This window comes from Chiroxiphia lanceolata, chromosome 6, assembly GCF_009829145.1.
Source record: "Chiroxiphia lanceolata isolate bChiLan1 chromosome 6, bChiLan1.pri, whole genome shotgun sequence".
Taxonomy (NCBI): Eukaryota; Metazoa; Chordata; class Aves; order Passeriformes; family Pipridae; genus Chiroxiphia; species Chiroxiphia lanceolata.
The window spans coordinates 47553739-47577836 of NC_045642.1; the positions used below are offsets into that span (position 1 = coordinate 47553739).

At 42.3% G+C, this 24098-nt stretch overlaps 1 protein-coding gene across 6 annotated transcripts in view; it reads right to left on the bottom strand.

The window, feature by feature from the left end:
- FOXN3 (forkhead box N3) overlaps positions 1-24098 on the bottom strand; it is a 135725-nt gene that overhangs the window by 100446 nt on the left and 11181 nt on the right. For all 6 annotated transcript variants that reach the window (XM_032689971.1, XM_032689969.1, XM_032689973.1 and 3 more), the window contains exon 3: positions 5498-5634. In XM_032689971.1, coding sequence (XP_032545862.1) covers positions 5498-5634 — 137 coding nt within the window. The remainder of the gene's footprint in view (positions 1-5497; positions 5635-24098) is intronic.

Below are 24098 nucleotides of genomic sequence, written 5' to 3' on the forward strand. Positions count from 1 at the left end.
TGACAGCATGTGGCAGTGACTGCTGGAGGAGGTTTTGCTGCAGCAGTGTGCAGGGGGCATGGGGGACCTGGGGTGGGGGTGTAGCGAGGGCCCCACACAGGCACTGCCTGGGAGCTCCTGCCACAGGACTGCCCCTCACTCTCCTCACTGCACGTGGGAGGGCTCGTACTGCTGAGATGGAAGCAGAAAGCCAGAACTGACAGTGCTAAGACTGTGTGTCTTTAGTCTCAAAATAGGCAAAATGCAAATGTAAGTGTGCTCAGGCCACCTCTCCTGCCATTTACCACAGGGCTTACAGTGATGGTCATCACTTTCTCACAGTGATTTGTCAATCTTGGATTTTCAGGAATAAAGCTTTAGCCACCAAGTTTCATGAATTTTTCATTGTGTCTCTATGAATAGATCTCAAAACCCTAACCCTAATCATAAAGTCCACTTTTCTTAATCTCTGTCTTCAGAAAAAGAATATTTTTGTCAGAAGGAGGTATCAAAAGACAAGACACTGGAGAAGCGAAGAATGTTGAAAGAGCTCACGGTATTTTTTTGGAAGCCAGCAGCAGCAAAAAGTGATAAGAGACACTAAATTTGATAAAACAGAAGCCACTTTAAATGTTTTAAATTCCAGGTTAGCAATGTTTCATAAGACATGTAGTCACTCACATACCTGCAGGCTCTCTGTGATCCATTGGCCCACCCCTGCACCTATACTTCAACAGGGGAAAGGGAATGGAAAACCAGATGACAAAGCCATGCACATTTAAATGAAATACTGCTCTGGGAAGTGACTACACAAGCTGCAGAGGTGGTTTTCTGCTGACTCCCTGTGGGGCCTGTTTCCCCCCCATCACCAAGGCTGCAGCACTGGCCGGGAGTCCAGCAGTGCAGCAGGATGGCTCTGCAGCATCCGCTCCACCAACCACCAGCAGATGCCACATACACCAACTGCCCTCCAAGAACCAAAACCATGTTGCAGGTGAGTTCTTGCTACATGTTTTCCCATTGGTTTCAGCCCTGCAAGGCTCAAGCCCTCTCTACAGAGGGCAGCCCAGCTGAAATGCAGTGATGCACACCAGAGGAGGCATTTTTCTGAAATGCAGTGATGCACACCAGAGGAGGCATTTTTCTGATAGGAGTGTTGTGATGTGCACAGGTGGACTTCATGTCCGAAGTCAAGCACAAGTCTAGTTCAGGACTAGCTGGGATCTCAATTCTTCCTGAAGCAGAACCAAGCTCACCCAAGGAGTTGTTCCAATGGGAAGGAGCAAACTAATGAGGAACTCAATGAAGCCTTTATGAACAGGCAGGCTTGGGGGGGCAGCACACAAAAGAAACACCTCTTCAATTTCTATCTTGGGTATGTTAGCAATTGCATCAGTTATAGGGCAGATGTGTCAACATTTGCCAATGCTCTAACAAATTACAATTAACAGAAAACTCTGGAAAAAAATGAAAAGCCATGTAATGATTATCTACAAGTCTGTAAAGGGATCTAGAATACTCCTGGGTGGTCACCCTAATCTTCAAATATTTTTTATCACTCAGAGAAACTAATAATTTCTGTTACTTTAGATTACATTTTCTGATACTTTTCAGCAGCAGAAGGAGAAACAGAATTGAGAAATAGGCCCATGTAATACAGTCAGAGAAAAATCCATTCCAAGATCCCCTCTAAGCGCTACTGGAAGAGAAAATCCCACCCACGCTTCAATTACAGTCAGGAAACTGGAAATAAAACATATAAATGAAATATCGGGGCACTGACTTGTATATTTACTTAACCAAGTTTGTGTCTACAAATGTTTCAAGGTTGCTATTGCCAACACAATTGTAAATATTTAAAAAGAAACACATTAGACTAAAGTACTATTTTTGCGCACCAAGGAGAAAGGGTTTTTTTAACAACCATGTGTATCACTGTTAGTTCACTCTTGAAATTTATCATAAATTGCGCTTCAGGACATACACTTCAATCAGAAGAACCAGATAAAAATCCAAGGGGTTTTGTTTTTTTTGCATGAGTGTTGTTTTTTAAGAATACACATCCAAACCAATTAAAATTATTCAATTTGCTATATTCTTCTTCTCTTCTTCCAGCTTACAGATAATCTTTGCCCTAAATTGCAGTAGCAATTCACATAAGTGAAGTCTGAAGTTCCTTCTTATGTACAAACACAGCAAGGTTGCCTTTTTCCCAGAAACTATGGTCTTCTATACACGGAACCCAATGTAATCCAAATATCCTGGTTTGAGTTATGTTTTATCTCAAATGATACTGGTATAAACTGACCCAGCCATCCAAACATGTGTGTTCACATTATAAAACTCTTTCATAAAAGGTCCACCCTTTTACGCTTATGCAGGAAGCTAAATTATCTGATGTAATTAACTCTGCTCAGAAAAGGAGAATTTGTGTGTTTGGTGATCATCTTGCCTGGGATATTTTTATAATGCATTCCTCCACTCTGTGCTCAATTCAACCCTAAGCTGCTTACGCAGATACTAAACAGAACACGTGATTCATTTCTGCATCTTTATTCTTTTAAAACATCCGATAAAGACAAGCAATAGGTCAATTTGTCCCCCTGGAATTGCAACAACTGACCCTTATAAATCTTGTAATTCCTCTAATTAATCCCATACGCGGAGGCAGAAGTAATACTGGCAAATTATCTGGTTGCAGATATATTTCATTAATAGCAGGTGACAGTTTCTCTTAGTTGTGGGCTTCCGCTATGTAAGATGGATGGACAGCAAAACCCCTGCCATCCAAGGATTTTTTCTATATGTATTGTCCTCTCCATCAGAAACATTTCCCCTGGAATTCGTTACTATGACAATTTATTGCTCTGGAGATCTGACTATGGTGGACTGGATTTACATTTTCTACTCTTACTGAAGTCTTTGTACACATGAGAAAGCAATCACACATCAGATTACTGGGGTTTTTTTCAAACACACATGGAATGTTAAACTCCTTGTGAATATATTGGAAATATATTCAAAAAAGTACCATGTAACTGCCAATTCAGAATTAATTCAAAATTCACTGATAGCCTAGACCAGTTTCATGTTGATGTTTCACCAGACATTAGTATAAGAATGAATAAATAAATATTTTAGAATACTATGTGAAGATTGAGTTTTATTTAACAGTGGAAATGCTGAAAGGTAGTCAACTAAAAGTAGCAGCAAGATCATAGTTTCTTCATACAAAATCCAGCCTCCTTTGAAACACAATACCTGTGTTTAAAAGGTATTTACTGCTGCAGTCACGCAAGCTCTTTGTTTTATGATGCAGTCATTACAAGGAAGATTCCAAATCACTTGACAGCATAAGCAGTGCAGCAGCAGCTCTGACATTCCATGGTTTCCAAGGAGAGGAAGTTTCCCTTTCAGTTTTGGGACTTTTGCTAGCCCACTCCTTTTCCCTCGCTCAGAAGACAGCTTTGCCATTTGTCCAGCTACAAATGGGCATTGGTGAAAGCAGGCAGTCTTTCAAAATGCTTTCTTAAATCCCAGGCTGTCTATGACCTTCCAGTACACCTCTCCTCTCCCACTCATGAAAACAGGTCATGAGGTTCTGGACACTCACTCCACTGGAAGAGGGCAGCATGAGTTTTACCCAAGGTCTGAGACTCTGCAGGCATCCTTTGCCCCACAGAGCAAAGACAGAGTGGCAGCGGGCCAAGGCTGTGTAGGATGAGGATGGCAGAGCAGCGGGCACATGGCTGTGCAGGACACAGGGCGGTTGCACCACTATGGGCTCCCTGACATCCAGCCGGGGTGTCTCTAAGGGCTCATCCCTGCAAGCACTGCTCACAGCAGCGCTGCTGCATTGCTTCCTTCAGCATAACCTGAAAAAGCTCCTGCCAGCAACATCTGCCAGCAGATTGCACAGTGGTTCTGGCAAATCCAGCCCATTGAATCAACAGTTGCTTCAGCCATAGAAAAATGGGAGATCCTCTGGCTTTTACCTCCATGTGTTTGCCGGATTTTTTTGTTTGTGGGGATTAGAAGAGATCAAAATCCCTCCATTTCTATGTCAGATGTGCATTACACTTCTACTTGATACGGCAATCTCTCAATAAATCTGTATAAGCATAATTAAAATACTCTTAAAAAGGCAGCAGTAACGATAAAGCGAGGCTCAGGGAACACGCTTTGTTCAAATGTACAAACTACGATTTTAATCCACTATTTAAATTATTTATCTGTCCTTCTGCGGAGCACAGGAGTAGGGGTACTTCCGCAGGTGGTGCTAGGCACAGCGTTTCCCCAGTGGCCCACGGGACACGCAGGACAGCCGGGTCGCCGCCTCGGGACCCCCCAGCCCCACCACCCCCCGGTTTCAGACCAGGGGAACCCCCGGCGAGGCGGGGGATCCCCTCGACACAGTGGCCGGCTCCGGGTCCCCATTCCCAGCGCCGTGCCGGGATTACTCGTTACCGCGGCAACGGCGCGGCCGGGCCCCGGCGGCCTCGTGACGCGACAGCGCCGGCCCGGCCCGCGCGTTGCCGGGGAGATGCTCCGTCGCCACGGCGACCATCACGCCGCTCTGCCCGGCCGCTGCCCTGCCCGGCCGCTGCCCTGCCCGGCCGCCAGCCTCAACGACAACGCGGAAAAAACAATAATTAAAACAAACAAACAAACAAAACCCCCCCACGCCTCGGACGCGACGAGAAGCGTCTGCGTCACCGCTCAGTCCCGGCGCTGCTGCGGGCCCTGCTGCGGCTGGCCCCCGACACCTTCCCTATCCTGAGGAGTGCGGGGCAACACGGGCCACGAGCAGCATTCCTGTCCCGGCCGCGACACCCTGCCAACGCTTGGAAAAAGTGAATTTCCATATTAGCAGCGAGGAGAAAGCAGTTCTGTCAAAGCCCAGTGCTTGCCTTCTCACTTGGCGGATGGCAGACATAGATTCTCTCTCTTTGCAAATGTTTGTCATGAAAGCCAGACCAAAAAATGCAAAACAAGTGGAAAAAACCCACCCCATGTCTGTTTCACTGAAGCAAGGCAGGCAATTCGGGCTGATCCCAAGAGCCAGCACTGGTGCCCATCACACAAGTGCTGGTCATGCCATCTGGGTACAGGGCTCACCTGGACACCTCCCGCCTGCACAAGCAACACCAGCTATGTACTTCTCTTAGGAGAGAAAAACAAGCCCATCTCCGCTGAGTGAGGGTACTGTGTTTTCGTAAAAGGGACAAGTGGTCACTTCAGTGCCCTCCATTTGCTTATATGCACTTTAATTCCAGGTATTCTTTTCCAAGTGGCTCTGTGGCTCTGGCAGGAAGACCGAAGGCTCGCTGATGCCAGGCAGGGGCACGGCAGGTAAGGTGTCCTGGACATAAGGCAAGGCTGCTGCCAGCACTCCTGGGCTTTCTTCACTAGCTCAGTTCCAAACTGCATCACTTAATTACATTGAATGTCTTACCCAAGATTCACACACAACATTGTATGAAAGCATTTAGAGTTATATAAAACATCTAGTTCTTACCTTTGATATGCCTGAGGAGATGTGGGAGGTGTATTGAACACATGCGAATATGGGTGATAGGGTGTCTTTTTCAAAGCCTGAATAAGATTTTGTCTATATTCTGGGTCTATACACCACAAGGACCCTTTTCCAATACTCTGCAAAGAAAAAAGAATTAAAAAAAAAATCAAATATTTGATCTAATGGCACAGCCTTATTTATTTAGCAGTATTTGTCAGTAGAAGCAGTGGGTTTGGGTTTTTTATCTGACAGAAGTGAACATAGTTTGCTTGCCAGAGATTATCGCTCCATTAATAATGTATCGCAACTGTATGATTTAAATCACACTTCTGAGGGGGAAAAAGTAAGAATGAATGTTTGGCTGCTCTTTTCCCCCCTCTCTCTTGTTACTACTGAATATGATTTATTAATATCTGGCAATTTCCCCATCACCCCATACTGGAAAAATAAGAAACTACAGTTTAACTGTTAAATGGAAACTTTGAAGAAAAGTATCTTCTTTTTGGAAGTGATTTTCTTTTCCTTTTGTTGTTATACTAACAAGAAACAAGGCTAAGAAGGAGGGGGTTAAACACCCCAGCAACTGTTTTAAAAATAAAAGGACTTTATCCTTCAACCCACATGACATCAATGCCATTATACTACAAGAGGAAATTAATCATCTTTTCTCCCCTGAGGGGAAAAAAATACCCCAAAAACCCAAAACAAACCAACCAACCAAAAAAAAAAAAAGCCCATAACCATTTAAGCATGTTGTGAAACTGTGATTGGCTAAAACAACAGTTACTGTAGTTACCCTTTCTGGACACACAGAGCAACACAAGCGGTCAATCTGTAAGGCAAAGACTAAACTAAAATTCATTATTTATTCTGCAGTTACAAGCAGTGAAATTTCAGATCTCGTCTCAATCCCATCAGAGGTCAGGCTGAGAGGATACTTTGAATTGTTTTGTGTGAGTTCTCAAACACATGAAAACATCTTTCCCTCAGCTTCACTATGAAAGCATACAGAATGATAGCTCAGGAGGAACCTTGGTCTGCTTGAGCATAATAAAAAAACCCACCAATCCTAATTGTTGACTGAACTCCACTGGCAGCTCTCAAGGCATTATGATAAGATTTTATGGTAAATGATGATGTTTTCTGGGACAGGTGGGGGAGGCCGCGTTACCACCTCTTGCCACTTTTCAATCCAGGATCATCCCTTTTCTCAGCTCCAACTTCTATCAGTGGAACAAGGCTCTCGGTTCACATGTTTAAGAATAAACACACACAGACACACACAAAATCACACCAGAAGTGGCATATAACTTTCTTAAGCCATAAGGAAGACCACGAACAGACACTTGTTTCCTTCAAAAACTTACCATCTTTGCCCTACCACCTCCTAAATGCTCCTCTGCCTCACCAACAGCTTTAGGATACACAGTGCATTGCAACATGCCAAGTGCTTACAGACCTCCTTCCAAGCTTACAAAGAGAGCAAATCTGCAACAAATTCTCCACAAAAATAAATACATGGAAGACAAAAATCTTCCCCAATGCCACTGGATGGCCGTGTGGGTGCACCTAGGAAGTTCACAGCACCATGTGAAACTTATCTCCAAAGACAAGTAGAGGGGCTGGCATTACCCACAGGAGCTGTAACAGCTTTCTGTCAGAAACAAGCACGGCTGCTGGATGGGATGAAGAAACCATTCTCTGCATGCTGTTCTGGGGGAGCAGAAACATGGGGCCAAGCCTCTTCAGGATGGCAGGGTTCAAGCCCATCTCCCCTGTTACTTCCCAGGGGTGCCCTACCACAAGGCCACAGAAGAGTCTAAGGGAAGACACCTTCCAGCTCTTGAAGTGAAGCAAGGCCCTTGCATAGCCAGAAATCAAGATTCAAAGGGCTAGAGAGAGACTCTTGGACTCTCATCTCAGTAAAGCACTACAGCTGGTGACTGAAAGATCCATTGCTGGTGTCAGTGGTGGAAGCTGTGCACCACACATCTCAAACCAGTTTGCAAAAGAAGGTTGTTAGGCTTAGCCTTCTTAAATATGACAGAATGAGCCAGACACTTGACACGATAAGCCTAGTAAGTGACTTTTTTAGGCAAAGGACAGAGTCAAAAATAGAATCCAAACCTCCCAAATTCCACTTCCATGCTCCATCCAAGAGCCAGATGAAGAACATAAAATTTCCTTTTAAGCAAGCAATGTGCAAAACTAGAAATGTTTTTTCAGGAGAAAACCTTGGTTGGATTCCTTACTTCTTACAGCATGGGATAAGTTGGGGAAAGAAAAAAAGCTACACTTAAATACCATCTACCTTACTTGTACTTACTGGAACACAACATATTGTTTCCAAACTTCTCTGTTTTTTTATTTACTTCCAAGATAGACTTTTCATGTACCTGGAAGAGACTACTCCCCAAAACCATCAGAGTTAGTTTAAGCTGAAGGCCTTATAATATGAAGTCACTACTGAAGAGTAACTTCAAAACGTTTCATTACAGTTAAGATAAATTTGTTTGGCTTGCCTGTATTCTTGCAAAAGCCAAAAATAATCTCACTGAAAAACTGAAACTCTCTCTCACAAAAAGTATTGAGAAGAATTACACTCCATGTTAAAAAAAATCACTAGGAAGGCAGATTTGCTATATTTTCACTGCAACTGAGCTGACTTATAATATACCAGCAAAACCAAATGCAGTTTAAGGCAAAGCTCGCCAACCACGTAACGTTCTCTTTTAAGACACTTATTTTTGTTTTTCTACAATCATGTAAGAGAGCAGGAATAAAAAGAAAGCTTAAGGGTCATCCAGTTAAGAATCCTTCTTGACTGTTGGGAGGCATGAAGAGCTTCATTACCTCTCTGTTTAGATTTGTCATTAGTCTTCCCATACACAGAGCAATCACAGGAAAGGAAATCACTGGCGCTCAGACCCGTTGGTTAGTGATTAATTTCCATCTTATGACACTTGGGGTGCTGCTTCACTACCTCCTCCATGCCAGAAGTCAAAAGTGCCTCCAATCAAAAACCAGCAAGGAAGGGTCAAAAAAAAAAAAAATAAATCCCTGGATTACATTTGTCTCCCAGACAACAAGTGACTGAGGAGTGGATAACAGCCCCCTGATCATCTCAGCACTGGAGTGCTTTCAGACCTCCTGACACGCTCCCAGGGCCAGGCACAGCCACCTCCCTCCTGCCAATCACAGGTTACAGCTTCTGCATTCATTCCTGGTTAAGGTTAATAAAAACAAGGGGAATGTTACTACAAGTCTCCTTCACATTGTCCAAGAGTAAACTACAGTTGCATGTAAACTATTTCAGAAATGTTAATAGGGAGAGAGAGCAACACAAACTTACCCCAGAGAAGTTCATGACCGAAAACTCTATTTAAAAAAAATCCTTTTCTACTAGGAAATTGGTACTTCTTTTTATGTCACTTACTATATATGTAGATTGTGCCATGATATTGCATACTAAATCCCAATTTATTAATACATTTGCTCTTTCTCATATATACAATTCTGATTGCCTCCTATCCATTAAAACCCATGCATTGCCATGAAAAGTTACATGGTACACTCAATGTTCAGTCAGTTTTTCTCCCAATGGACTGCATACAAAAATTTTAAATCCTACTTCACACAATCTATTAGTATCTAAATAAAAATGTTGGATCGTTTTTTAGTAGAATTGAAAAAAAGACTGAAATAATTAAAATGCTGCTTGTCAGCTCTTTCAGTTGTTACAGCTGGGAATAACAGCATTACCCACTATTAAAACTCCTCATGATAAAGATTTTGCTTCCATATACCTCACAACTAACTGCCCAGCCTTACGTATCAGATACTGTCTGCCTGAAGCTCAATTAAAAAAATTATGCATTGAGCTCTTTCCAAGACCAGTGGCTGGGAAAAAACACATAACCCATCTATATAAAAATTCCAAATAATGTTTATTTGAGGAAATTTGTTCCCTGGTTATTTTAGCACAGAACTTGAAATGTGTTAGGAATGCAGCTTTTTCCCCCAGATTTGTTCTTTTCATTGCCATAAAAACAGTCTGGCCAAAAGAAAGCTGCGAGAAGGGAGCAGATAGACGAACCACAGAACATGTTGGCTCAGGGGGATGTTGGCAATTCCAAATTTTACCTTCTGAAGCTCTGGTAATACATTCACTTTGAATTCACACCAGGGAGGAGCAGCTCCAGATGCCCATATCTCTCACAGCAGCAGCATCACCAAGACAGTCCCTAAGGGAACAGACCCCTAAAAAAAAATCTCCCAAAAGGGATGTAGTGGGTGGAGGGGTCCTCGCATCTCCTGCTGCTTCCCTGATCCTCGCTGCACTGTCTTCCTCCCTAATGTCTTGCATATGTCTGGCCTTTCTTCCACAAGCCCATTTCAAGTCATTTTCTTCAAAGAAAACTATTCTGCTCACACAATTTGATGTCATTTAAACTTATTAAGCTGGCTCACATGAAGGGTCTGATGAGCACCCAGAGTTGCTGCAAAGCAGGGGATGGATGTGGAGAGCCAGGGAGGGGAATGGAAGCTCTCCCCTTCTGCAGCAGGAGGTGTGGTGACACCTCCATGCATCTCTTGGAACAGCACACTGAGAAAAGAAAAACAGGACTCTGGCTGGACACAAAGCAGCTTGTAACATGAATGGGAAAACCAGTATGACATAGGGCGGGAGTACAGGGGAGAGCTGAGGTGAGCTGGGCAGTAAGGCCAGGCCATGCATGTGAGACTAGAGACACCAAGATGCTGGGCACCAACATAGGGGTAGACTGGGAGGAGAGAAACCAAAACAAGACCCATGGGTGACCCCACAGTTCTGCACAGGCACGTAGGTTATGCAGCAAGCTGAGAATTATTAAACAACAGTTTGAGTTAAAGACCTTGCTACTCCAAACAACAGCTCTCCACTGAGCAGATCTGTCCTCTTACTTCTCCACTACCAGCTGAGGAGGGAGATGAGTGGCCATGGCTAGGCTCTTCTCAACAAAATTATAAACAATATGAATCAGGCATATGGCAGCTACACAGGCTGAAGCGGTACAGATGTACACCATCTGAGAAATATGTCACACTGGCTACAGGGGTACTTCAGTAACCATAAAAGCAAACAGAAAAGGCAGAGATTTCCTATTATTCAAAAAAGGGCATTTCCAACTAGCATCTACAGCCTCAAGCTATCAAATCTTGAAATCACACCACTGTGACATCTGTCCCTGCCTAGCTTAGTGCAAGTTGCTGCAGTCGTTAACACACAACCTGCGAATAACATTAAGGACACCTTCTGCAGTGATGAGGAACCTTTTGGTCTCAGTATTCACCATTACATATCTAGTTTTCTCTCAAGGATGAAACCTACTATTGTTACAGGAGGTGACCTCTTTGCAAGTAATAATGGAGAGATTACTGGGTATCAAAGATTCTTACTCCAAAGAAATACTTATCCTGAGCTTATTGTGTCCAGTTACGCTGCAACAGTAGCCTTGAAGTAAACCTTTCACACAGATTTGCCACCAAGCTAATCCATGGGAATTCCAAACAACTTCTACAGGTGTCCAAGTATTTTATGAGCACAGAAGTGTTTCTACAGGATCAAAAAGAATTGGAGGATAGAACTATCCATATCACCACAAAATTTAAAACAACCATTTGACTAACTACAGCCAGGACCAGAACCTGAAATAATAATTGTTTTAGAGCACAAACACGTTTCTGAACTCCTATGTCTGCACCACACCAAATGTAGCAGCAATAAGCCATCAGCTACCTTTTCACAGACTCTGTGTCACTGCTGACTGCTCACACCTGCACATGAAACCTCTGGGAGTGGTGAGAGCAAGGCCAGGGCCGTCAGGCAGCAAGGACCTGCACAAGAGCTCAAGAGACTGCAGTTACCCACAAGACAGCAATTCTGGAAGCCTTGAGTAAAACGGGTTTCTGGTTGGTTCCCAGGAAGAGCAAACTAACATCAAGAATTCCTCCTAAACACAAATTCCCCTTTTCTAACCTTCTAAAAAAAAAGTATTTAGCAAGAAAAATGAGACATTTTTGTGAGGAAACAGAGAAGCAGGAGGAAGGGAAGTAAAATACTTTCTCAGTTGCACCTCATGACCCCCTGCCTTCAGCTCTGAAACACACTGAGAGGAACACAATAATCAGTGCAAAATCCACCTCAAGAGAGAATGACTTGCTTAAATAACTTTTTGCACTATGCAGAGAAACTGCCAAGTGACTTAAAAGCCATTCCACAATACAACATCAATTACATATCCTTCACCAAATATGTCCCTACTCTTGAAGGTCTGCAAACGTCGTGCAGGCACTGTGAGAAAAAAGTGCTTCGTGATTACAAAATTCACAAAAGCTAGAAAATGCAAGCCTGCTGTGACCACTGATACTGTGTTGAATCAGCACTGCGACAGCCAGGGCAGAGAGGTTTTTCAATATCCAAAGAGAACTTGTGCAACCAGGAACACTACTCAAGGGCCAGCTATGTGCCATTCACTTGCAGACAGTGATGATGAGAAGAGTGTGCCTTATCTTTTTCGTTCAACTACTTGTCCCTCACATAAGTATCATGCTACTCCAAATGAAGAGTATAACTGCAAAAATAGAACCAATTCAGAACTGTGGTTCCTTCATCTACATGCATCACAATTAACATACTAGTATCAAAACTTGGAAGTGATATTACATAATAAATTTTAAACTATTTGGCTGGCAAATGCTCAGGAAGAGTTAAGATTAGATGCCAGAGTTGGTCTGCCAGTCTGTCTAAAATGGTTGGTTATCTTTGCTCATTGGTATTTCAAGTTATTAAGAAAGACAATGTTGCTTGCTCTGCTCTCCTACATAGATTCTCCAGTTGGAAACAGTTTTCTGTGGGTAGTCACAGATAACAGGAAAACTTTATCCTGTTTACTTTGTACCTTGCATATGAGTTTGGTGGGTTCTCTAGAAATGAACAATGAAATGAATTAAGTAATTTGCAGAAAGACACAAAGCATTGAATCATCTGAGGTCAGCTAGTTTTTGTGGGAGTTTTTGTTTGGTTTTGGGTTGGTTTTGGTTTTTTTTAAATTAAGAAGTACAACTGCTAAGAAATTCTTAAAGAAAGAAAAACAAAGCCACTGCCAATGATTCCTATTATTACAAAACACATTCCTCAGATTTACTGCAATCTCACATAAAAATTACAAATAACTATTCATGCAGTTTAAGGGTAGCTTTTCTTCATTATCTTTTAACTTTTCTAGCACAGACCAGTGAAATTCTCTATGTCCAGCTTTAAGAATTGCACCGTAGACCCTAACTACACTTTATTACAGTGACAACTGCATATTAAGCATTTAACTTTCATAAACCCTCACAAAAAATCCTCCTGACCTATGAACTTAAGAGAATTAGAAATTTCCCCTGCTCTTCCAAGGAAGGTTTGGCAATGTTATGTGCCAGCTTGACACCAAGAGAAAACTAAAGTAATATCTGCATGCAGCATAGAAAAACCTTCACATCCATTTCTCCTGCACATTTTCAACTTTTTTTTCAGTAAACTAGCAGTCACAGCTCAGCTCAGACAATGAAGGTGAAAAAGAGTGAAGAGACTAGCTAAAACACAATTACATAATCATAGACATATGTTGATTTAATGCCTGAAATTAAAGGTTTGATGGGAAAGATTGCTGAAGTACAGTGTTCAACCCAAGTAAACCACAGGCATCAAGAACCCACCAGCATTTCTCAAGAAAACAAAATGTTGGGGCTTTTTAAATCCTATTTTGCTCCAAGTAAAAACATCCATTACTTCAAATCACACCAGTCCAAGTCTCTGCTTTCACACTCACCTCTTCGTATTTTAGCTCACTTGCTCAGTGAGATACCCCAGACACCAACTCAGCCATCAACCTTTTAACCCCCTGGTTTGCCATTAGGAAAGTGGCCTGGTTCTTCCTCAAGTGGTGCAGCGGCATAAACCATCTCCATGTCTCTGCTCTCCTTTCAGTCACAAAATGAGGACTTCTTTCTGACTGGAGAGGTTGGGTGGGTAAGTTACTTCCCTGAGAATGGAAGTACAATTAGAGTGGAAAAAGACTACTTTGTCTCAAAATGAAATAAAACAAAAAGGAAGCCAAGCATACAGATAAACAATGATACAGGAATAAAGAGGCTAGACCAGTGCTGTGAAGTAACAGTTGAGAAAAGGGAAGGCTGTGATATTCCATCGTCAAAAAAACCCAACCTATTTCAGAGGCAAGATGCAATGCAAGATCCTGCAACACAAGAAAGTGCTACCAAAATGCACACTGTCCAGTGGTCTTCTAATATTAAAGGAGTTCAAGTCTCACCAGCACAAGACATAACCAGAAATTTTCCTTGTACCTCTGGGTTAATGTGTGCTATCAGAGTGAAGGGCCCTGCTCCCTGCAGAGGCTGCCCACCCCTACCTCCCACCCAAACCTCCAGAGAGACCCCTGTAAATAGAGTCACAGGCACAGATCCTAAGGCCTTGTCTACCTGCAAAGAAACAGTAGGCACAGGAATGACTGTGTTCAGGTTTTGCGCAAATGAAGACGTTTGGGGGCTTTTAAGTAATTTTTTACCTCAGCACTTCCCCTCATGAGTACAGAGAAGTCAGAAATGTCTTCTAGACACACAGCAAGTCTGAGCTGCTACCAAAGACTAACAACCCAAAGCACGTCTCTAGAGTCCAGGCTCCTGATCCTGGCAAGGGGCGCTTAAACACTGGGTCTGGAACAATTCTCTACCATTATTTCAACCCGGTGACCCACTGCCAGGTAACACCACGGGCACAGCTAGTCCAGTGCTCCTCCAGCACAGCGGCACCTGTCCATTAGTACAGGTAAGCTCACACAAAATGACTGCCTACAGCCAGCAGTGATCTCATATCACATTAGCTTCCCACTGCTCTCATCATAAAACAATTTCTCCAAGAGGCTCAGGAGGTGTTGCATTATGTCACCCAACTCCAAGAGTCATACTTAGCTTGTTAAATATCTCCTTGTTGAGTTTATATGCAAACCACCCTATAAAGCTATTAGGCTGCCACACAGAAATCCTGCAAGCAGCTGAAGAAAGCAGAATCATTAACTGCCCTTAAACAATGCCTGGCTCCTATATAAAATAGATGTTGTTTCATGCTAGTGCCTAGCAACTCCAGACATCCCCCAAAGCCTCCCCTGGCTAGGCAAAGTCCGGGAGCTGAAGAAGACAGGCTGTGACACTGCAAGGAAGGAACAAAGTGCAAGATCAAGCAGACGCAGGGAGACTGGGCTGGGAAAGCAGGAGCACCCAGAAGACAAGCCTGTCAGCATGATGGGCCATCACAGGCACACTTGAGGGAGATTAGGCAGCAAGTAGCATTAATAATGCTCTTTCAGCCTATAGAATTTCTGTGTATACATGGAAAGTATAATTATCCCTACTCTATTGAAAAGAAAATTGAGGAGATGCAGAAACAAAAGAATAAAAAAGAAGTCCTCAAGGTCACCAATAAAATCAAAGGCAAAAAGGAAAAAACCCCTGAGACTCCAGCCTATTTAGTGGGGCATCCTAATTTCGTATCAGAGGTGCACTCATTCAAATACTCACTGGTCATCTGATACTCTTCATATTATCTACATTATACAATAGGAAAAGACACAAATTGCCTTTTCTTATAAATATATAGTTACATTGGATATGGAAACCCAGGGACAATTTTAAAACACAACCCTTCACACAAGAGATATTAAAAAAATTATTCAACACTTATATCTGTGCTAAAGGTTTGCAGGTCATTTTTTGCCTATTGGTGTATTAATGATGAAATTAGCCAGTGGGTGAATTTCCAGGGGAAAGGGTTAACAGCTAGCAGAAATGGGTAGGAGGGAGTAAGTTGCACTAAATCCATTAGCAGTGACAAATAAAAACAGAAATAAGGAAGACCTGACAAAAGCTAATGGATTTGCACCATTTCCCCCATAACCGTCTATTTAATATACAGTTTTTCTTTGCTTAGTATTTAATATTGGTTCACACGAATTGAAGAGGAACACCAAGCACTTTGATAAATGGTTTGAGAGGTTCCCTGGATGGGGGGTTTCCAAGTATCCCTGGGCTCTTTACAGAAACAAAGCTGTGTTCCATCCCAAGCTCTGCTCAGCCTCCTCAACAGATCACTGTTACCTGCAGCAGGCATGGACTGAAGAATGACTATCCTCCTGCAACAGAGACCTCACTGTTACCCCACATCCACGAATATACACATTATTTCTGCTACTTACATATACATTCTACTCTGCTTGTGCACCATTTCTACACTATCATTTCTCTTTCCCTCTCCTCCTTCTCCTGATTGAACGAAATCCCAGAAAGCAAAACAAAACACATGCTGCAGACATCCTCCAATATGAGGCAACTCTTGACTGCATGTGAAGCCTTCATCTCGCTCACATAGCCCAAATCACCACGAACTCATCAGGCCAGGGCCTGGCTTCAGAAGCCTCAACAGCGCAAACGTCATAAGCCCAGACCTCATGGACTCAAAAAAACCTGGGACTTCACCAGGACTTGGCATTTTTGCAAGCAGCTTACACCAATTCTCCTTCCACCCAAACACCAGGTACTATCACAAAGCTCTGGAGAAATGTCTCCTAAATTAGACAGTAAGATCAATGGCTCTGCAATGAAGACAAACCAGGGCAAGACCTGTTTAGCTCCAGGAGCAAACCAGCCTCCTGTGGGGAGGTCAAAACCCAGCTGCACCAGTAAGCACACTCCCTCTTAAACACTGGACACCCTAGTGGGACTAGAACTGCAGTGCCTGTGGGAGAGGGCTTTCCTCACTTGGTGGGATTTGGCATCTTATTTTTATTGTAATCCAAACCAAGCAAGAAATGCCACCTGAGAGCCACACCACTGCAACCCACACATGGCCAGACAGAGAGCAGCAAGCCCTCACCAGGCCCGTCTGCAGAGTAAGAGCACCACCAACTACGGCACTAACCTCTTCCTGAGTCTTCTGGAGAGCTGGCCACAAATGCCTTGCCATGAGAGTCACAGCATCAAAGCCTTCCAGCATGGGGAGGCTCCGATCTCAAGATGGCAAGAAAATTACATACCCCGGCAGAGATACCCGCCGTCTCCACTGACTACCATGCTGCAGGGTGATAAAAGCACCCTCTCCCAATCCCAGCTGTACCTTTGGTCTCCTCTGGCAACAGCTCTACAGCCCATCTGTGCACAAGTGCACAAAGCTTCCTCCCACATCAGCTGGAGACAGCTGGAGAGAGCCAGGGCCACAGCAGCACCACAAGTGCCAACAGGAGACACCGTGACGTGGATTAAGTACAGTGTGTCCACCCTGGCAGCAAGCACAGTCCCTGGCCCTCCCTGCAGGTATATGGCATCAGCACCCACTGTGCCACAGCTGGGGAGCCTGCACCCAGCATCCTATCATGGTCAAGGTCAGGGAAGGAGAAATGGCAGAAATTGTCCTTCTCAGCAGAAGGATGTAGTGGCAGGGGGTAAAAGAAAGCTACATTGTCAGCTCTCATCCAAGTTATCCTCAAGGCGGAGTAAGTTAAAAGGAACAGCAGAGGAATGTCTCATTGTGGGAGCCATTAATTCAGATGTACTCACATTTCCTCCCATTTTTACTTTAATTCTGCTGCAGAAGCGTGGGCTTGTAAAAAGGGTAAGAAGATGAACTTGCTTAGCCTCAAACTTTAATTCACAGTAAACTTCATTAAAATTGGAAGAAGACTCCATTTATTATTTTTCTCCACACAGCCATCTCAAAAATAGACTTGACAATTACAGGGGGGTTTGTCTTGGGGTTTTTAGGTGACCATATTTTTACAAGTATGACTACGTGGGTTGTAACTAATAAACTGGTAAATGCAGCAGATGCAACAAAGTTTGGCATGAAGAACTGCAGCATGAGCCACTCAATCAAGTGTATTTTAGAATGGATAATTAATACTGCATTTCAGCTTCCCTGAGCACCTCCACCAGTAAAACAGATTTGAAAGTCTGCAGATAGTTTATTAAACACGGCAAAGTGATTTCATTAGAAAAATAAGATGTGAACTCACTGGTGTTATGGACTTAAAGAGGAACATTTAAATCTACAGTTTTTCCAAGGAAGCTAGTAAGTCCCTTATCAAAACCTACAGTTTGGCAAGAATAGGATTCACAGGTTTATTCATGTTATTTCCTGGGCAGACTAGTTCTGCATTAGCACAGCATTAATCAAAGTCTAAATACTTAAGAATCCTGACTTAATATAGATTCTTCCTCTGTTTAAAGTCTACCTCATTTTTCCAGATGCCATTCCAAATCCCACAATGATTTTGCTATTTCATACAAACAGCAAAGGAAGAGCGGGTTTCCTCAAATTCACAGAAGAGAATCGAAAGGCATGTGATGGAGGCAGCAACAGAGAACCAGCCTGCAAACTCACTGAAACAGACCCAACAGAAATAGAAATGTCACTCTTCAGGGCACTCGCTCAGCTAAGCTGGTAGCAAACAGGATGTGAGCATCAGTCACTGTGTGCAGATAAGAGGTTATTCAGAATAGCAAGTTCAGGCACAGACTGGGTCTTTTACCCGGTAAGGAAAGAGTGGGAGGAAGGAGGGGGTAAAAAACAGCTTTCAACCCACACACCACAGCCCTGCCTACTTGGGTTTTCCCTGGCTTCTTTTTAACTGAATTAACTCACAAGCAGTCATTTTTCATTTTCAAGTGCCATATTCACAGGACGCCCCCATGAAATAGGAAACCTGAGCGTGCTTTGAGTGAACCGAAAGGAGAAATTACAGGCTCCACGGGAAAATAAGACACTGGACAACCCCAGTAGCACCAGCAGACCTGAGAAGAGGGACTGGCACACTTGCTGAAAGACACACCATCTACAGAAGTGGAGGATTTATGCTTGGCTTGAACAGGAGAACAAGAAGAGAAACAGTTTGGAGCAGGGGAGGGGGAAAAGAGAAGATAATGCTACTGGATGGAGTCTAGAAACCTCTGGAAATTAGAAAAGCTATATCAACTTCTACGTGGGGCTAACTTGTCATCTTCACCCTCCTACTCCTCCGTGTTTACTAGCAAGCTATTACTCATTCTGATCATTGTATACAAAAAGGCTGCTGATCAATATTGCACTAGGGTGATTAGTGCTCAGTGATTAAACATCAGTGCATGAATTTATCTGACTTAACATGCTTGAAGTGGAAGGAAAAAGGGAAAAACAATTTCTGAGCAGACTCTAGTAATGAAAATTGACAACTTGCCCAAAATCAGATGATGATGATGTAAGGAGTTCAAAAGTAACAAGGAGGCAAAGATGTATGATATTCTCAGAAGAATAGAAAATTGTTTTTCTCCAAATTACTTATGATCAAATATGCCTTTGAACAGATGTACCATCTAAAGGAAAAGAAAATCTCACTTAAGGATGCCAAAGCAGGACTATTTTGATGACATGAGTGTCTTGCAAACAGGCCTGCTGTGACCTGAGTCACTGCTCCAGGTCTCCTGTGATTTTTTTGCTATCAGTTTCACACAGGAAGCCTGCATATTTGACATACCAAAAATAGCACATGGTTTACGAATAAAATCCTGCTTCAAAAAAGGGTTGCAACTTTTTTCTTTTTCAAAATGCAAATGCACTTTCAGTACAGTGCAACAATGACTGAAAGCATTTGCCCCTGTGTTCCTCAGACAGATATTTATTATCAGTTCCATTTATAGATGATGCAAGTAAGAAAAAAAGAGAACTAAGAGGAGGAAAAACCCCCCACGAAAATAGCAATTGGAAATGAATACCTGAATGTGAAAAGCAACCAGAAATAACATGCAAACGCCCTTACAGAGAAAAAAGTATAGCTAGAAAATGAGGTCCAAACTGCTGAAGGCCCTATTCAAAGGCTGAGGAAAAAGGAAGGGACCCTTTATAATTGACTCCATTCATCCTATCAATGCTAAAACACTTTGGCAGCAGTCACCTCACCTTTTAGAGCTGCATAATGTACCAAAAACGGCTGAAAAACAGTAACCAGCCCTTGAGCATGCTGGTAGTGTAAAACTCCATTATTGCTTGCCCCACAAGAGGAAGCCAGTTATACCAGCTCCAAAGCACCACCCCGTAGAAAAGGACTGGCTGCTCCAAAGGGTCCTTCTGTCTTAACAGTCACACCTAGTAACCACAAATGCTGACATCTGTACTGTACAGAGAAGGATTTCTGTAATTACTGTGTTTTTCTTGCAAAAGACTCTCCTAGGCAATACTAAACACACCACCAACAAAAGAGTTTGAAAGAAACTTGCCAGATTACACCTTTATCCCAGTCTCCAGAATCTGGCTTTCATATTGCCGATTCACAGCATTTTTAGCATGTTGGTATTTTACATGTTTCTATTAGAAAGTCATAAGATGGTGCAAAATCATGGGGGTTGGAGGTGAGGTCAAACCAAAATTTTTCTAGCTGTCTTCACTTCTATGAAAGAGCCTCCTCTAAAAGATCATAAAGGCTCTAAAATAAGGCATACATCCCCTCCGTCATTATTTTAAATGACAACCTGATTTTTAAGCCAATTTCAGAACTTTTAAGACACAAATCTCTATATAATAGCCCCTCACACCACTCTTATCAGATCCATTATTACACAAACACACCCTTAGATGCTAACAGTACTTGGTCTAACTTAAAACCCATGGAACACTAACAGCTACATGTGGTGTGGACTGAAAAGCCATTTAAGCCACTCTCAAACCAACAGGAATCAACAGATAGTCAAAACAGGAAAAATGCAAGAGTTTACTGAAAAAGCAAATTCTTCCCCTTTTTATTGCATGTCTAAATTAAAGATTCAGAGTGACAATCCAACAACAAGTTTGCAAACCCTGTTTTATGAATAGGAAAGGGAACAAATCTAAGTTAATGTGACACACAAGTAGATAATTCTACCATAATTAAGACACGGACTCTTGTCCCTTCAGCTCAAGTCCAGACAAATGCATTTTTGGCATGTTAGACTCTACTGGAGAGTGAGTGCAACTCAAATGCTGGTGAAAGAGCAAAAGGTAATTAGCAAAAGATCATAAGCATATTTACTTTGAAACTAAAATAAGGTAAGTATTTCAGCTAGTGGGGAGAACACATTTTCCCGTATTTTTTCCTAGTCAGCAGAAAAACAGGATGAAAAGGCAAAATCTTTCCTACAATTCCATTGCTACAAATTAAAATCAAAGCTTTCTAAATGAAAATAATTTTTTTTCTAACAAGAATGACAGAAAACCTTGCCTCTTAATGGAAAGGATCATAATTACATTTCTGCTTTTCCAAATTCAAAGTCACTCAGCTCTAAAAACCAACAGCAAATGACATATCAAAGCAGACTTGCTAAGCCAAGAACAAGGAACTTTATTCCTCTGAACAAATGCAGCACTATCCAAAAGGCAGTTAAGTTTTAGCAAAATCTGAAACAACAAACAATTAGTCAAAGTGGAGGTGTTTTACTAAATTTTAAATGCTAGTTTGTTTTGGAGAAAACAAAAGAGACGGTTCAGATTAGTTAAGACTTTTACTTGAGAGTGATCTGTTGAAACTAACTGGTAACCATTTGTGGCAACAGAAGATGTCTGTCCCAAGGAAATTTTGACGGTATGTACCACTATGACATCATCTTGTTTTCCTAGCACAAAGACATAAGCAGATAGAAAGCTCTATGTGACAACCCAATTTTTGCTTCTATTTTACCTTAAAAGTGTTTGGATGATCTAAAAACAATGCAACTATGCCATGCTTTTTATATAAAGATATATTTGTATATCCACACACATATATACAGATAGATAAAAAAAATAAACGAATTTGAGCAGAAAAGGGAGGTACAGCCTGAACAATAAAATTGCATTTGCCTCAATAGCTGGGAGCTAGCACCGGACTGAGTCTCCTGTGCAATTTGTCTCTATGACAGCTGCCTTCCTCTTTCTCTGCCATGCAGGCAGAACTCTAGAAAGTATTAGAAATCAATATAAAATTGTAAAAACCAAATCTATGCTCTTTTACAAAAGCAAGGTCTGTATATTTAACCCTAAGCATTGAAGGGAAAAACATTCCTCTGTATAGAAGAAGAATAAGCAAGAGAAAATGCAAAGAAACTAGTGCAACGAGTAATTACATAATAATAAATGCATTACATTAATTGCCAACACAGGAAAAAAAGTTTTGGACAAGTTATCTGACTGCTTCAAAACAAAACATGCAACACTACAAGTGCCAGCAACTAATTCCCAGCCATCTCAGTCACATCCTGACTCTCCAACTTCCCAGCTCTCCCAACTGAAGACTTAAAACCTGCACTTCCTGTGCACACCATGCATTCCTTCCTACCTCAGCTGTGCAGGCAAGCCAGAAAAATACTTACACTCCTATATGAGGAAGAGGTTTTTCACCCAGAGTCTGGTTGGGCACTGGAACAGGATCCCCAGGGAAGGGGTCACAGCACCAAGCCTGATAGGGTTCAAGAAGCGTTTGGCCAATGCTCTCAGGCACATGGTGTGACTCTTGGGGATGGTCCTGTACAGGGCCAGGAGTTGGACTTGATGATCCTTGTGGGTCCCTTCTAACTCAGGATATTCTGTGATTCTATGATTCTATTCATCTACAGCCCCTCAGTCCTCAAGTACTTCAGGAAGGGTGGAATTATATTAAGAATCGCATCATTATTTCCAGTTAAATTTAAAATAAATATTATCTCTGAAGGGGATTCCTGCAGAACCGAATACCTTTTGGCTCAGGGTATTCTCCCAAAGCCTGAGTGTAATTGTAGCTCTGTATGAGCCGGCAGCAGGCAGTTCTTAAAGCTGTCAAACATTGCTCTCCAAAAGCCTTCAAAGCGCTCCCAGGAGCAGTGATGATCTCTGGAAGTGCAGTGATTCTGTGTTATTCAGGGACTGGAGAAGGCTGCATGCAGCCAGCCACTGCAAAGCAGTGGTACTGAGGAGAGTCCTTCAATTACAGCTTTTCCTGCATGGCAAGGACTTTATTCCTAAAGATGAACCTTGCAAGATGTATTTAGTTCTCCCCAACTATTAAGGGAAAACAGATCTAATTACAAAACTACTACAATTATTACACTCTTTATCACTTAACAGTGATGTTTGCCACCCCTTCTCCTAATCTAAAAAGAGAACATTTCATTAATGGTTTCCCTATTTTTACTGAAGCACACAGAACCTACAAGAAAGGTGTTCCCACTCTCCACCCTCAAAGGTGAGGAAGAGATAAAAATATGTAAATGAAAGCTTGAGGTATCCCAGCACCTAACTCGAGTCTTGCATTAACCCCCACAGGTCCTGCAAGTTGCACTGTAGGCATTTTTTTTCAAGTGTAAACTCAGACAAACATTTATAATAGTTGCTTCATCTCAGAGAGTATCCTCCCACAGTAGGCAGTCGTGGGATCTCATAAACATAGCGCTGGAGCAGAGCCTAATTTTCTGCTCAAAGCTTGAATGAGTGTGAATTTAGCATTCAACTAGATTGTCTTATGCAAAATCCCATCAATAAGTTTCTGCTCCATGTACTATCACAGAAAATTCTCCATGCTGTTGAGAATTCCCTGTACAGAAGCCCATTCATTCCTCTGCTTACCAAATACTGTCTTTCAGCAAGTTACACCAGTGCTTCAAAATCCAGAGAGTTCTCAACTAGTGGTAAATTGCTACTGTTCACTTCTGCAATGAAATACAGCAATTCAGCATGCTGTAGATAGTGTTTTGGTATCTTAAGTCACTGGCTAAGGGCAGCAATTTGATTTCTTTTCTCATACAACACAGAAAGACCACTCACATTTAAGATCCTTGGAATGAGTCCTCCCACAGATTCCTACACCAGCCCCCAGGACAGTTTTTCCTTAACACCCAGAATGGAATTTGAAGAACTAAACTGAAACAAATGAATTAAAAAAAGAAAAAGAATTTAAACATACTGTCTCCAAAATTATTAAAATGGATAACGGAGTAAGATCCAGAGGCATCATTTATGGCCACAACTGCTACTTTCCACAGCCCTCAGTCACAATTCTGTTGTTGTTTACTCAAGAGTAAACCAAAAGCAGCTCCTCTGAAGTCAGGAGTCCAAACTGGTGGAAGAATAGAAAAAAAAGGAAAGCCCTCTTCAGGCTTAGAAGGGCCAATAATGACCTACCAAAATTCAGGAGGAAAAACAATTGTCTACCAAAGCAGGCAAGTCACTCCCCTTCTTCCTCTCTTCTGAGGCTTATCTTTCATGACCTCTAACACTGGTGAGTTTGACACCAGTGACAACTACACGAAATTTAGGACTCTTTAGAAGCCAGTTTTGTTGCCAGAAAGTAGATAAACCTTGTCAGCATCCAGGCTGTTATAAATGTGCTTATTCTCAAGAAAAGATATCCACTGTTTTATTGCCATTGCAATAAATGGTCAGACACGGCAGCGATGATGAGCATGTGTAGGTGCCTGTCCCAACTACCAGGCATTTCAGCAGCTCCAGACACTTGATCAGTAAGATCTGAAGGCTGCAGGCTAAGAGGAATCA